General features: G+C 39.0%; 1 protein-coding gene across 1 annotated transcript in view; it reads left to right on the top strand.

The window, feature by feature from the left end:
• The window catches only part of Focad (focadhesin), a 279,696-nt gene that overhangs the window by 178,726 nt on the left and 83,930 nt on the right, over positions 1-17,040 (top strand). Inside the window, exons 19-21 of the mRNA XM_070007985.1 lie at positions 11,137-11,263; positions 13,792-13,977; positions 15,257-15,378. Of these exons, the coding sequence (XP_069864086.1) occupies positions 11,137-11,263; positions 13,792-13,977; positions 15,257-15,378 (435 nt within the window). The remainder of the gene's footprint in view (positions 1-11,136; positions 11,264-13,791; positions 13,978-15,256; positions 15,379-17,040) is intronic.

The following is a 17,040-nucleotide window of genomic DNA, read 5'->3' on the forward strand; positions in this document are numbered from 1 at the left end:
CAATGAATGTCTTTGATACCTTTGTATAAAATCAGATGTCTGTATGTGTGTGGGCATGTTTCTGAATCTTCTGTTCCATTGGTCTACACATCTGTTTTTGTGGCAGTACCATGTTGTTTTTGTTACTATGGCTTTGTAGTGTAATTTGAAGTCAGATAATATGATGTCTCCAACCATAACATTTCCCCCCCCTCAAGATTGCTTTGGTTTTTCAGGCTTTTTTGTGTGTGTGCTTTCCTATGAATTTTTAAATTAATTTTGTATTTCTATAAAAAATGACTTTGGTATTTTCTTGGAGATTACAGTGAATCTGTAAATTACTTTGTGTAGTACAGCTATTTTCACAATATTCTGCTGATCAATGAACATAAGATTATATCTTCCTGTGTCATCTTTAATTTTCTCCCTCTAGGCTTTATAAGTTTTATTGTAGAAATTTTTAATTTCTTTTGTTAGGTTTATTCTTATTTTTTTTTTTGAGGCTATTGTGAATGGGATTGTTTCCATGTTTTCTCTTAAGCCTAAATGTTGTTGGTATATAGAAAGTCTATTGATTTTTTTTTTTTTTTGTATGCCGGTTCTGTATCCTTTTTTTTTTTTCTAAAAGTGTTTGTCATATTTAAGTGTTTTTTGATGGCTTCTTTAAGATATTTCAAGTATTGGATTGTACTATCTGCCAGTATGGGAAATTTTACTTCCTCTTTGCCTATTTGTTACCCCTTTCTGTCTCTTACCTTATTTCTTTGGCCAAAAATTCAAGCACTACATTGAATAAGAGTAGGGAATGTGAGGGGGGACCAAGATGGCGACAGGGCAGTAGGGAAATGCCACAGCTCTCCCCAACCAAAAAGAGAGCTCGAGTTCCAACGCTTAATCTCCCCAAGAGACCGACAACAACAAAAAGACAAACACTCAGAGAAAAACCAGAGGTGGAAAATAACAAAAAAAGAAAGAGAGGAAAAGAAGAATTTCAGAACAGAGAAGAGCGAAGACCCCTCCCCCAACCTTTAGTGGCCGCGCAGCAGTGCACCAAGCCCCCGGCCAGCCGGCCCAGTGGGGGCTGCCGGAGCCCCAGAGACACAGGGGGCCACCTGCAGGTCACCCACACAGAAGCCGCCTGAGGTACCTGTTTGCAGAACAACTGATCGCCAGGAACAGAGAAACCTACCAGCCGGGAGTCTCCATGAGGATCCCACCCCCAACCCTCACTCTCCACCCGAGCAGAGAGGCTGCATCCCGCCAAAGCCGCCCGGCACCGGCAGCGCGACAAAGGGACCTGTCTGCAGACCACCCGAGCAGAAGCCGCCTGAGGCACTAGACCCGTCCGTTCGCAATCGTAATGACCCGGCCGGGGCCGCCCAGGTCCCACAGGCACAGGGGGCTGTCTGCAGATCACCCACACAGAAGCCGCCTAAGGCACTGGCGTCAGACCCACCGGATCTCTAAGCTGCCTGAGCGTGGACACGGTGGACCCGACAGCTTCGATAGAGGCAGAGACAGAAAAGAATCACCCAGAGCCACCACCGCCCAGCCCAGTCCGCAACCACCCCATCTGAACTCGGATTGCAAGAACAACTATCGACCTACACCACACAGAAACAACCAGCTCCAGGGTGAGTACCCCACAGGGGACAGTGTATCCCTCAAGGGAGACCAGAGCTGGAGGGAATCCCCAGACCCTGACCTAGACTCTCTACCCCAACACCCGGACCACAGGACCCACTAAAACTGGGAACTGTTCGAGAGCTCCACCAGCCCGTGGAGCACACTCCGCTGGCCAGGCCAGAGCAAGAGTGCCCCTGGAAGGGAGCTTAAATGCCCAATCCAGGAACAGCGCCCCTGGGTCAAGACTACCAACAGTAGAAGAAATTTGAACTGTGTCCTCCAGGCTGCATAACCTAGGGGGTATACACATCAGCACAGGCCTAATGAGCGCGCTCCAGGCTGCATAACCTAGGTGGTATACACATCAGCACAGGCCTAACAAGCGTGCTCCAGGCTGCATAACCTAGGTGGTATACACATCAGCACAGGCCTAACAAGCGCGCTCCAGGCTGGGGCTGGAACCAGGCCCGGGGATCCGGCGCCTGAACAACACAACCAACTCCTCCCAACTGAAGTAAAAAGCTGAGCATACGCCTCAACAGAGGGGAGAAAATCAGGAAACAGCACTCCCCGGGAAGCACGCCTGTGACAACAAAAGACCTGGAGGCCCAGGGCAAGAGAAGCCCAAACCCCACCAAAACTCCACCCATATACCCTAGGTTGGAAATTGGGCAACACAGGCTCCCAGCACCTGATAGAAAGCAGGAGCTCAGGCTGATAAGGTGACTCGGCAGTAGAGTGATAGTCTTGGATGTATGAGGCCCTGCATCTGATTCCTCAGCATCACAAAAGCAAAAAGGGTCAGAAGTGGTGCTGTGGCTCAAATGGTAGGGTGCCAGCCTTGAGCTGAAGAGCTGAGGGACAGCACCCAAACCTAGAGGTCAAGCCCACAACCAGCCCAAAACAAACAAACAAAAACACATCAGGAGCCCATAGCAGACTCCAGTATTTGGGAGAGTGCATCCAGAGCATCCGATCTTCCCAAGAGCACCCGTAGGAGCAAACACAAGCAGTCTAGGCTGCTCAACCCTTCCAAAGGTGGGAATTGCCAGCAATCTACAGCAGAGAGCTGAGAATCCTAAGTAAGTCAGAATAGCAGCTGGAAATAGGCTCCCAACAGAACCCAGATCAGGCACAGACTCTCTCTACCAATACAGAATCAGCAACCAAGCAAAGACAGACACACCAAAACAAAATTGAAGAGCAGTCTCCTGAACCCCCATGCAAAAATCACAGAGAAAAATCACAAGATTTACCACCACCCAGGACAGCAAGCTCACCTCAAAAGCCAGCAGCCACGCAGGGGAGAGCCCCAGTGGGAGCAAAGCAGGAATGGAAGACAAAAGCTACATCCAAGGGTTGCTGGAGGCAATAACTCAAGAAATAAAGCGAGAAATTGATCAGAAATTGAAAGAGCACAAGGATGAACTATCAAAAGAGATACAGGATATCAAACAAAAGTTGGATGCAAAAATAGAAGCTGCACAAACCTCAGTAAGAAGTGAGATAAACGCCAAATTAGAGGTAATACATACTGAGATCAGTACTCTGAGAACCAACATTGAATCCATAAAGGGATCCATTTCCTCCATGCAAACCACAATAGAAGCCACGGTCAACAGAATGAATGAAATGGAAGGTAGAGTGTCAGATACAGAAGACAGAATACACCAACTGGACCAAAAAGTGACAGATATGGAAAAATCACTCAAATTAAACCAAAGGGAAATTCAAGAGCCAGCAGATAATGCCAAGAAATTTAACCTTCACATAATCGGAGTGGACAAAGGTGAGGAATTCCAGAGCAAGGGAATGCAACACCTATTTAACAAGATAATCAATGAAAATTTTCCCCACCTCAAAAACGACCATCTTAACTACATTACAGAAGCTTATAGAACACCCAACAAGCAAGATCCCAGGAGAAACACGTCTAGACACATTATAGTAAAAATGATAAATCTGAATAATAAGGAAACAATCCTGCATGCAGCAAAAATGAAGAAGGAGCTATACTACAACGGGAAAAAAATTAGAATCACTGCAGATCTCTCCACACAAACAATGAATGCAAGAAAAGCCTGGGAAAGCACCATACGAGCCCTGAAAGCCAATAACTGCCAACCCAGACTGATATATCTGGCAAAGCTAGCATTCACATTCGATGGAGAACTGAAAACTTTTAATAGCAAAGAAAAACTAAATGAATACATAAACATTAAGCCAGCATTACAAAGAATTCTAAGAGCGGGGACACAACCTGAAGAAAGCAACCAGGAACTGGGACCTGCCCCAAACAGGCATTACTCAAAGTCTAACTGAGCAAGCACAGGAGGAAAGGAAAGAAGAAAAACTTAGGAAAACGGAATGGCAGGGACAACAATGCATCTCTCTATACTTTCTCTTAATATAAATGGGCTGAATTCGCCAATTAAAAGAAAACGAACTGAGGACTGGATCAGAAAACAAGACCCATCCATCTGTTGCCTTCAGGAGACCCACCTCTCAGCCAAACATACAAACAAACTCAGAGTGAAGGGGTGGAAAAGGATCTACCAATCAAATGCCCCCAGTAAGAAAGCAGGTGTAGCTATCCTGATATCTGACAAAATAAACTTTTCATTAAAATCAGTACAGAAAGACAAGGATGGACACTACATATTAATACAGGGAACAATCCAAGAGGAGAATATAACCATCATCAACTTATATGCCCCAAATATTGGTGCACCCAGATATGTTAAACAAATGCTCTCAAACTTACAGAATAAAATAGATCCCACTCTCACCAAAGGACAGGTCTACCAACCAGAGGATTGGCAAAGAAGCTACCGAATTAAGTGAGGCCATACATCAAGCGGAATTAACTGACATCTACCAAGTATTTCACCCTAAAACAACACAGTACACATTCTTCTCAGCAGCTCATGGAACTTTCTCCAAAATAGACCATATCATAGTTCATGCAAGGAACTTAAGCAAATACAAAGGGATCGACATAATCCCCTGTATCCTATCTGACCACAGTGGAATCAAGCTAGCTCTCAATAACAAAGCATACCGCAGAAATTTCTCTAATACATGGAAATTGAACAGCACACTCCTTAACAATGCCTGGGTAATGGAAGAGATCAGAGAAGAAATAAAGCATTTCCTACAACTCAATGAAAATGAAAACACCTCACAAAGAAACTTGTGGGACACAGCAAAAGCAGTCCTGAGGGACAAATTTATTGCCCTCAGTGCCCACATCAAGAGAATGAAGACAGACCAAGTAAAGTCTCATGTTGCAACTAAAACAGCTAGAAATACAAGAAAAAATGGGACCTAAAGTTGCTAGACGAAGCCAGATAACCAAATTAAGAGCAGAGATTAACCAATTAGAAAATCAGAAAACCATAACCAAAATAAACCAAACAAAAAGCTGGTTCTTTGAAAAAATAAACAAAATTGATGGCCCGTTGGCTAGATTAATTAAAAAAAGAAGAGAGGAAACCCATATTAATAGGATTAGGGATGCCACGGGAAACATCACAACACGTACCCAAGATATCCAAACAATTCTAACAGACTACTTTCTTTTTTTTTTTTTTTTTTTTTGTCGGTCGTGGGGCTTGAACTCTGGGCCTGGGCGCTGTCCCTCAGCTCTTCAAGCACAAGGTGAGCGCTCTACCACTTGAGCTACAGCGCCACTTCCTAACAGACTACTTTCAAAAGCTATACTCTCTAAAGGAAGAAAATCTGGCAGAAATGGATGCATTTTTAGAGAAATACAAGTTGCCCAAACTGAGCAAAGAAGAAGTTAACCAATTAAATAAGCCAATATCCTATAACGAGATACAGGAAGCTATCAAAAGTCTTCCAACAAAAAAAAGCCCAGGACCAGATGGATTCACAGCAGAATTCTATAAGACCTTTAAACAAGAACTAATACCCATACTCCTCAAGCTCTTCAGAGAAACAGAGAAGGAGGGAGCTATCCCAAACTCATTCTACAAAGCCAATATCACACTCATCCCCAAACCAGGCAAAGACCCAACCAAAAAGGAGAATTACAGGCCAATTTCCTTGATGAACACAGATGCAAAGATCCTTAACAAGATTCTAGCTAACAGAATCCAGAAACACATAAAAAAATTATACACTATGACCAGGTAGGCTTCATCCCAGAGACACAGGGATGGTTTAACATACGTAAGTCAATAAATGTAATCCAACATATCAACAGAGCCAAGGTCAAGAATCACATGATTATCGCCACAGATGCAGAAAAGGCCTTTGATAAAATTCAACATTCATTCATGCTAAAAGCTCTGGAGAAAATAGGAATAGAAGGAACATTTCTAAAAACAATAAAAGCCATAACAGACCAATAGCCAATATTATACTTAATGGGGAGAAGCTACAACCAATTCTCTTAAAATCAGGAACAAGGCAAGGATGCCCACTGTCTCCACTCCTCTTCAATATAGTCCTGGAAACCTTAACCAGGGCAATAAGGCAAGAAAAAGACATTAAAGGGATCCCCATAGGGAAAGAAGAAGTTAAACTATCCCTTTTTGCAGACGACATGATACTATACCTTCACGATCCCAAAAACTCCATCCCCAAATTCTTAGAAATCATAAATCACTTCTGCAAAATAGCAGGATACAAAATAAACCCACAAAAATCAGTTGCCTTCCTATACACTGACAATGTACAAGAAGAGAGGGAAATAAAGGGAGCAACCCCATTCACAATAACCTCCCAAAAAATAAAATATTTAGGAATTAACCTAACCAAAGATGTAAAAGAACTATTTAATGAGAACTATAAAAAGTTAAAGAAAGAAATTGCAGAAGACACTAGGAAATGGAAAGAACTCCCATACTCCTGGATAGGCCGACTTAATATAGTAAAGATGGTAATACTTCCAAAACTAATATACAAATTCAATGCAATTCCTATTAAAATCCCAATGATGTACATCACTGAAATACAGAAAACAGTCCAAAAATTCATATGGAACAACAAAAGACCTAGAATAGCCAAAACAATTCTAGGGGATAATGACAATATGGGAGGGCTATCCATGCCGAACTTCAAACTCTACTACAGAGCTATAATAACACAGACAGCATGGTACTGGCACAAAAACAGACCCGAAGACCAATGGAACAGAATAGAAGATCCAGAAATAAATCCACAGGCCTACAGCCAGCTGATATTCGACACAGGAGCCAAAGACATACAATGGAAGAAACACAGCCTCTTCAACCGCTGGTGCTGGGAAAACTGGGCAGCCACATGCAGAAAACTAAAAGTGGACCCCAGCCTATCACCATGCACCCACATCAACTCAAAATGGATTAAAGACCTTAACATTAAACCTGAATCTCTGAAACTACTGCAGGACAGAATAGGAGAGACACTTGAACTATTAGGCACAGGAAGGAACTTCCTGAACAGAGTCCCAGGATCACAACAAGTTGGAAAGAGACTCGACAAATGGGACTACCTTAAAATAAAAAGCTTCTGAACAGAGAAAGCTATCGCAACTAAGCTAGAAAGACAACCAACTAATTGGGAAAAAAATATTTACCAGCAATATATCAGACAAGGGGTTAGCATCCTGTATATACAGTGAACTCAAGAAACTAATCTCTCCCAAACCTAACAAACCAATTACTAAATGGGCAAGGGAACTAAAGAGGGACTTCTCAAATGAAGAAATAAAAATGGCAAAGAAACACATGAGGAAATGTTTATCATCCCTGGTGGTGAAGGAAATGCAAATAAAGACAACCCTGAGATACCACCTTACCCCAGTCAGAATGTCCCACATCCACAAATCAGCCAACGACAAATGCTGGAGGGGATGTGGAGAAAGAGGAACCCTATTACACTGCTGGTGGGAATGTACACTTATACAACCACTTTGGAAAGCAGTCTGGAGGGTCCTTAGAAAGCTAAAGATTGACCTCCCTTACGACCCAGTCATACCACTTCTAGGCATCTACCCTGAACAACAGGAGCCAATATACAAGGACACGTGCACCTTCATGTTTATTGCAGCACTGTTCACAATAGTTAGGATATGGAAACAACCCAGATGCCCCACCACAGATGAATGGATCCAAAAATTGTGGTATCTATTCACAATGGAATATTATACAGCCATTAGAAATGACAAAATAATGGCATTTGCAGGGAAATGGATGGAGCTAGAAGGAATCATGTTGAGCGAGGTAAGCCAAGAACGAAGAGACAAACAGTACATGGTCTCCCTGATAAGTGGATGCTAAATCCAAAATGTTAGGTGATACGACAAAACTAACAGGACTTAAGAAACAAAGAACTCCCACTCATCTGGTTGAACCACTACTAAATATACCCACGCTGCTGATCATATATATGGTGTATAACATGTGAGCACCGTTATATGTTACAGACTGTGATAGACAATTTGCTCCAGGAAAGTTAGAATGAACTTGTGACTTTAAATGAGCATCATTATTCCACAATACTGTGAAATTCGGGAAATTATGTAATCACTTAATCACAATAAAAAAAAAAGGAACCTCGGGGAAGGGAGGGAGGGAGGGGATGGTAGGAGGAAAACAATGGAGGGGGTAACAATGTTCAAGGGGAAGTGTACTCATTACCTCACTCATGTAACTGTAACCCTCTGTATAGTATCTTTACAATAAAAAAAAAGAGTAGGGAATGTACAGTCTTGTCTTGTTCTTGACAATAGAGTAAATGTTTCATTTTCTCCATTAATTACATTGTCAGCTACTGGTTTAACATAAATACTATTTATTATATTTTGTGTGTATTAAGTTTGGCTTGCAAGTATTTTATTCACATCTATTCTCATCAAGCAGATTGATCTGCAATTTTATTTATTTGTTGTATGTCCTCTTTGGATTTTGGTATAATACTATTGCCCCAGGGTCATTGCTTGTTTTATTCTGTTTATGTGATTTATACCTCCTGGTTAAATTTTTGTATATTTATGTATCTAGAATTTTGTCCACTTCTTTTAAGTTTTCTAATATATTAGAATACAAGTTTTCAAAATATCTTCTAAATTTTTGTACATTTATGCATCTAGAATTTTATCCATTTCTTCTAAGTTTTCTAGTATATTAGAATACAAATTTTCAAAATATTTTCTAATGATCCTTTGGACTTAGTGGTATTGGTTGTGATATTCTCTTTTTCTCCTCTAATTTGTCTTGTCTCTCTTTTGACTAATTTGACTAAGGGTTTGTCAATTTTATTTAACTTTTGAAAGAACTCCATTTCATTAGTCCTTTGTATCATTCTTTAAGTTTCCATTTTATTAATTGCAACTCAAATGTTTATTTCTATCTTCTAATTTGTACTTCTTTTCTCTTTGATGGATGAATTACATTCAATTGTATAATATTTTGTTTTCAATCGCATGTGTTGATAAACATTTGGGTTGGCTTCCATTTGGGCACTGTTTTGAATACTACTGCTCTGATCATTTGTGTGCATGTTTTTATATGATCACATATTTCACTAGTGTTGGGAATATAAACAAGAGTGAAGTTACTATTTTCTAAAGGTACTGAATGTGACAAAAAGTCAGGAAGCAGTGGTGGTCATGGTGACATCTGCCTGTAATCCAGCTAATCTATAGCAGAGAATAAGATTCAAAGTTAAATCAATCTGAGACTCCCTTTCAGCAAACAAAACAGGCAAGATGGTGCCTGACTCTAATCACAGCTCCCCAGAAAATATCGTCTCAGGCTGGCCCCAGACAAAAGTGAAACTCTCCGTACAAAATAATTAAAAGGATCCGGGTGCCAGTGGCTCATGCCTGTAATCCTATCTACTCAGGAGGCTGAGATCTGAGGATTGTGGTTCAAAGCCAGCCTAGGCAGTAAAATCCATGTGAGACTCTTATCTCTAATAAACCACTAGAAAACTGGAAATGGCACTGTGGCTCAAGTGGTAGAGCGCTCGCCTTGAGCTGAAGAGCTGAGGGACAGCGCCCAGGCCCAGAGTTGGAGCCCCACAACCAACAAAAAAAAAAAAAAAAAAAAAAAAAGTTAAAAGAAGAGATGATTGACATTGCCTAAATGGTAAAGACCAGCCTAGCAAGGAAGAGACCTTGAGTTCAAACACCAGTATTGTCAATAAATGAAAAAACAAATAAATAATAAAAAGAAGCAAACCCCATTTTTTACAAGATTTTTCAGCCCACTACAATTATTTAGCATCTCTTAGACAATTCTTTATCATATCGATCCTAGAAAATTCCAATGATATAACCAACAAGACACACTTAGAAACCTTTGCTTGTGAGTGACAAATGTGTCAGGTTATTTTTGCTATGCAGTGTTCCTAATGAATTCTGTCTTACCCCTACCTGGAACATACCTGATTGTTCCCTCCATAAACCCTCTGAGAATTAAGTGCTCAACATTTAATCTAAATTAAATAGTGTCCTGTAAAGTACTTAGGTGGTCAAGTTGCTTTCACTGTTCCTTCACTAGCCAAAAGAACACTAGTTATGGTTGAAAGACTTTGTTGGAGTTGAGATTATTATACTTAAGAGAAACATTTCCTCTCTGGTTTCTTTTTATCCCTGTGCAAGAATCCTGACTCAGTGCAGTTTCTAAATGAAACAGGGCTTTGGGGACCTATGAAGAAGGCAGTCTGCAGGAATTGTTCATTATTTCTAAAAATAACTTCGAAAGACAGGCTAATGGTAATCACTGGGTTCTGGCACTTTATGGTTATAGCAATCACTTTTATATATTTTGATTTCCTCCCTTAATGCTTATTATCTCCATGTGGGTATTACAATTGTATGTCATTGAAAGTATTAAAATTTTAATTAATTGCTTAACAGTTGTATCTTGTAGGAACTATGATAGTCAAAATCTTTGTACATTTTAAAATTTTTGGTTCACACAAACATAGCTAATCACAGAGCAACCAAAGAACCTTCAAAATGCAAATTACACACAATAAAGTTAGCTACCAATTACAGATTTTAGTGGGTTTTTTTTTATTCCACAGCGACAAATTGCCAGACTAAAAAGAAAACTTTTAGTCATTCTCTGATCTCTATTATATGTTTACTGAAGGATTTTATGGCTTTGTCATGGAAGTATAGCTGGAATCACAAATAAAAAAATAAAAGTATTAGACAATGCAAATATTTAATTATAAACTGTAGAAGTTCAATATACTAAATATGTGAGAATTTGCATTTTATTGTAAAATACTGTAAAATTTCATTAGTTGTCTATACTAATGGTTGCAAATTCTACCTTATAGTGATTTTTTTCCTATATCTGGAATTGTTTTGAATAAGGAATATCTGGAATTGTTTTGACTAATCTAGAGCATGAGCAGATTTTTTATAAAATTAATTTTGATAGCCTTCTGACATATAGTGATGAACTCTAACATAATTTATAATTTGTGATACCCAAAGGACAAGCAAAATATTTCACATAATTTTTAGTATCATCTTGTCTAAAATTTTACCACGTACATTTTCAGATCCGACCAGAAATCCCTGCTCCCGAAGAGTTAGATGAGGATGAAGATGAGGAAGATGTAGATCTTTCAGTTCCTGGCCCTTGCTATCTGAAACTCTTATCACTCACTGCTCCTTTGGTTTTGCCAGGTAACTCCTCCTTGGTGACAAAGAAGCTATCATTTTTCAGTGACTTTACCTTTTGTGAAGTGTGTATAATATAGTTTACTTTAATCAGAAGGACTTACTTTCTAGCTAAAGTGCTAAGTGTACCTCACTAAATGAACTCACCTGCTAATGCATATTTGAGTTGTTTAACAAAAGCTTCCATTTAAACCTGTGTCCTTCAAATTTTCGACTTTTCAAATTCTCACCTAGTTATTTATCAAGAAGCAAGGACCTAATGATAAGACAATGGAAAAAAATATCCTAGTTGTAAGGGAAAAAGAGTGCTCTGTGTGTTAGCTACACTCGGGTTCCAGACATCTTATTCTCTTTTAAAATGTTCTTTAGGTGGTTTTAGGTCGTCTGTATTCCCAGCTACTCAGGAGGCAGAGAGTTGAAGGATTGAGGGCCCAGGCAAAAAATTAGTAAAGACCTCCATTTCAACAAAAATAGGCCAGGTGTGTGTTTATAATTCCAGCTAGGCAGGGAATATAGATAAATGATCTTTATTCAAGGCTGGCCACAGGCAAAACCAGCAAACCACTTCAGGAAACAACAAAAAAATGGTTAGAGCACCTGCCTGGCATTTAAAAGCCTTGAGTACAAACCCCAGTACATTTATACACACACACACACACACACAAACATATATGTATATACATACATATATACATATATATATCCCCCCTTCCAGGTTGGTGTTATAGCAGACATTCCCATTGCTGGGCTAGTACATGTGTAGATACGTACTTCTCCCCTGACATATGTACTTCTCCCATTTGCATTTCTTTCCCAAGAAAGCTTGAAATTGTTCTCTTACCATGCAAGAAAAATTACTCTCTTCCCATAGTGCCACTGTTCTAATAAACAAATGACTCATAAATACATTTTGGAAGGTCTGTATATAGAATAGTCATACAGAATAGTATTTGGCCTGCAGTTGGATATTAATCAACCTTTTTGTATAGTGTTATATTTATTAATTAAGGTCAAGAACAGAGAGGAGAGGTAGTCACATTCAGTGGACAATTGAAGAGTGGTTAATAAAGGGACTATTTGCAAATATGTTGTCAAAGTTAAGGGACATTCACTAGAGGTGAATTTAGCCTTTGGAGACAGAGAAGGAAATAGAGGAGGAAAATAAGAAAACATATGCTTCACAGATAGGTCTGCTTACACGGAGACTGGGCCTTTACAAGGCTGCAGACAATCCGTAGCAACCTGCTGATCTCACTGTTTTCTCCCTCATCTCATTGTATTCTCACCCTTGGAACTCCTACCAATGTCTGACATTAGAAAACCAACAAGAAGTCACAGAATTTGGTTATTCTTGAGGGTACAGAGCAAAGTTGCGAAGGATGGAGGACACATTTAGAGGAGAAATGAAAGCCACCCCACACAGGTACTCTCTTGAGCTTTGTGTGGAGAAGCTTGGTTGCATCTAAGAGAGAGTTTTAGTTGGGAAGAACAACTGTCAGCACCTGCACTCTTTAATTCACATGATCTTTTGCAGGAGACTTTTAGGTAGACATTACTTGGCATGAAATTCCAGTGTAATGAGGCAGACCCTTGTCTTTTGTTCCTATAAAAGGCACATTCAGCAATTTTTTTTTTTTCCACTCCATGTGATTTGTTTAGCTGCTGCTGCTACTGCTACTGCTACTGCTGCTCCTTCTCCTCTCCTCCTCCTCTTCTCCTCTTCCTCTTCGTCCTCCTCCTTCTTCTTCTTGTTTCTGTATTGGGCAGGGCAACCTCTAGTGGTCCTTAGGAAAATGACACTAGAATATAAAGCCATAGAATATAAAGCCTTATCAACTACTTACTTTGGTTTGGCATCCTGTTGACTTCTGATTCTGTTTCTGTGTGTTTATTTTGCAATAATTAAAACATCAAACAGTGAAGATCTGAGACTTAATTGGAAGGAACACAGGGAAATAAATAATAATGGAATATTTCATTTTTTAATAATTGTACTACTGTTGTTTAATAATGATGGTTGGGCATGAAAGACCTCTCTGCAAACATCTAAAGGAAAGAAGGACACAGTCACATGAAAATCTGAGACTACTGTGTTCCCATTGGAAGGAACAGCAAATTTTGTGGCTCTGTGTAGGTTTGTGTATTTAAGGACTGCATAGAGGCCATTTGGAATTGGAACTATAGTATGGCAAGGAGGTTAATTCAGGGAATATCATGATTGTGATCCCTCAATCAAGGTCAGAAGTTGTGGGTTTTTTCTACATACTGTGAAAAGCCACTGGACAGTGTTTATTTCTCAAATAGGGCTTTTTGCTTAGGGCCAGCCTTGAACCATAGTATTCTTACTTCTGCCTCTAGAATAGCTTGGAATTAGAGGTATGGGCTATTATGCTTAGCTTGTTTTTTTGAGATAGGGCCTTACTTTTTTGTCGAGGCTGGCTTCTAATTGTGATCCTCTTCTCTCCTCCTTTTTGAGAATATATGTCACCATGCAGAGTGTCTATTTTTTTTAATCTCCTTTTATTCACTTCCAGCTTTAGAAGAATTTTTTACATCACTTGTGAAGCAAGAAATGGTAAATATGCCCCGTGGGATATATCACTCTGCATTAAAAGGAGGTATCCGCCCAGACCAAGGAAAGACTGTAGCAGGAATCCCCAATTTTATATTGAAGATGTATGAAACAAATAAGCAACCAGGATTAAAACCTGGCCTTGCAGGTAAGAGTGGCATACAATTTCAAGGTGTGGGTATTTATTGTTAGATTGAACTTCTACTTCCTTCAATGTAATACTTCATAAAGGGTGTTTCTATCATTGATGTGTAGATACAACTTGGTAAACTACATATGCAAAAGTTGTATTTATTTTCTTAGTTAGTTGTTTATATTTTTACATACAAAGGGGTGTCAATTTAACATGTCAGTTAATGAAGACAATGTATCTGGATCAATGTTACCCTTTCCCTCCTCTTTTATTCCAACCTCATATACCCCCTCAAGTTCCATGGTTCCTTTCACATTAGTACATTGAGAACTATGACTGTTTTTATTCATTCTTCCTCTCTTCATTCACAAAAAATCAATTTAAAAAAATATTAGAGGATTATAAAAGCACATACAAATAGATGGGCTAAAATTCCAGACTACACTTGCTATTTAGAGTTGTTTTCCCTCCTTTGGAGGATATTCATGGATTCTGGTTATGGGCTATGATTAGGGAGTTGGCCTAAGCAGAGGTCTAATCTGTTGAAAGAAAGAGAAACCAGTTTTTCTCAGTTGTTTGCTATTGGAAAATAAGTCTATAATCCTCATTATTCTGAAATCCAAAAAGCTTTGAAACAGTTTTCACAAGTTCTAGAGCAAGCTTACTGATATTTAAATATAACCTAAGGTGAGGGTATTTATTCCTTTACTTTTCATTTTGTAATTGTGTACATTGATAACATCTTATATAATATATATAACAACCATGTTAATTTTTGAAAATCTGAAAAATTCTCATGTATTGTATCCCCACTGGTTTTATATGAGGAATAACTTACCTTGTATCAGTTACTTTGTGTTGCTGTGACCACAATGTGTGACATAAACCACTTAAAGAGGAAGGGTTTATTTTAACTCACAATGTCAGAGCGTTTAGCCCATTGTCACTTGGCCCTTGTACTTCGGCAGAAAATTATGGCATTGGGAATGTGTGGAGGAGATTCTTTACCTCCTGGCAGACAGGAAAGAGAAAGAAAGGAAGGGATTAGGGACAAGGTATAACCTTCAGAGGCATATTCCTAGTCATTTATTTCCTACAGGTAGATCCCATCTCCAAATATTTCTACCATCTCCCAAAATAGTCTGACTCATATTTTTATTTTCCCTGATTACCACCAGTCAAAAATAATAATTTGCTTAGAAAGTTATCTTTTATTTATCTTTATATTGGTATGGATTACTAAAATATAACTACTTTTCCGTAAGAAACATTTTTGTATTTTTTTTTTATTAAGGTGGCATTTTATTTTGCTATGATGTTGCCATGTACCAGAGTAAAGATGGCAAACCATTAAATCGACTGATGGCCAGTAGAGGGCGAAGCTTCAAGCAGATGGCACTTGCCCTTGTACATGAGGTAGGTGTCCTTCCATCCAGCCTCTCTGTGTATATGCATGAGTAATTCCATTTTGCTTTATGGTTATGAAATTGAGTGTTTGTTTGAAATATTTTTTCTTTATCATGGTCAAGATAAGTTACCTTTACAGGTTATCCACTAGCTGAGCAAACATAATACTAAACTATTTTGCTGTATTTCTGAAAGAAATGGCATGTTTTTTCATGCTCAGCCTCATTACTAGGAAGTAGTAGCTAGGGATTTGGTTTATTCCACCAATGTTTAAGTTCTGTTGTTTAGAATAAATTTTAACTTACTGTAAAAAAATAATATTCCTGTTTCTTAATTTTAATCTTTTCTAAGTACATAGTCTATATGGATTTATATTTTGAGTAGAATAAATAGTACATAAAATGCACTCAAATGCTTGGATTTAGTATTTGTTTCACTTTTCCTTTCACCCCTTTTAAAAACTAAGTTATGTAAGGCCCTTCAGTGGTTCTTAAGAAATATGGTTATTGAAGCTTACAATCATGCCCGGGGAGAGGGAAGCTGGGATAGAGCCCAGGGCCTGAGTTCAAGCCCCAAGCCTGGCAAAAAAGAAAAATAAAGGTCTTTTGAAGAATGGATTTTTAATTTTGAAGAATTTTCACATATCAAGGTTCATATTTCCTGCCTAACCTTAGGTCCTAAAGATTTTATGCGTTTTTTATCCTGTGTTTAGTTTTGGTTTTTCTTTCTTAAAAATGTTGAGGTATAATTCATATGTCCTAAAATTCACTCTCTTAAGTGTACGTCCTTGTTTTTCAGTATTTCCATGAGGTTGTACATCATCCTTAAAGAATTCCCAGTTTCTCTTTTCCTCAGCCTCCAGCAACTACTAATCTACTTTCTATCTCTGTAGATCTGCATAATTTGCACATTTCATATAAATAGAATCGTATAATATGTGGATTGTAAGTGTGCCCTTTTCACTTTAGGGTAATGTTTCTGTAATTTGATCATATGCTGATGCATCAGTACTTTATTACTTTTTATGGCACAGTGTTGGTCTACTTTGAGGGAAAACCACATCTATTTTTCTGTTAATGGATTTGTGGGTAGTCTGTGTTTTCTTCAGGAAGTTTTACACTTGAAAAAAAGTTCTTCAGCTAGGCACCAGTGGGTCATGCCTATATTCCAGCTACTCTGGAGACTGAGATCTGAGAATCACAATTTGAAGCCACTCCAAGCAGAAAAGTTTGTGAGACTCTTATCTTCAATTAAGCATCCTCCTCACCCCCACCAGTACAAAAAGGTGGAAATGGAGCTATGGCTCAAGTTGTAGTGTGCTAACCTTGAGCAAAAAAGCTCAGAAGCTCAGAACAGTGCCTAGGTCTTAAGTTCAAGCCCCAAGACTGGGACACACAAAAATGTTTTTCTTTCTGTGTACTGGTGGCTCATGTATATTCCTGTGTACTCAGGAGGTTGAGATCTATGGATTGAGGTTTGAAACCAGCCTAGGTATTCAAATCTGAGAAACTCTTATCTTTACATAACTAGCAAAAAGTCAAGAGTAGAGGCATGACTCAAGAAGTATGTATGTAAAAAAAAAAAAGAAGTATGTATGTGTGTGTGTGCCTGTACTGGCATACACACACATATACACAGGTATGCATGCATGTACACATGTGCGCACGCACA

The sequence above is a fragment of the Dipodomys merriami genome, unplaced genomic scaffold (assembly GCF_024711535.1).
Source record: "Dipodomys merriami isolate MVZ:Mamm:240054 unplaced genomic scaffold, mDipMer1.0.p SCAF_11, whole genome shotgun sequence".
NCBI classification, from domain to species: domain Eukaryota; kingdom Metazoa; phylum Chordata; class Mammalia; order Rodentia; family Heteromyidae; genus Dipodomys; species Dipodomys merriami.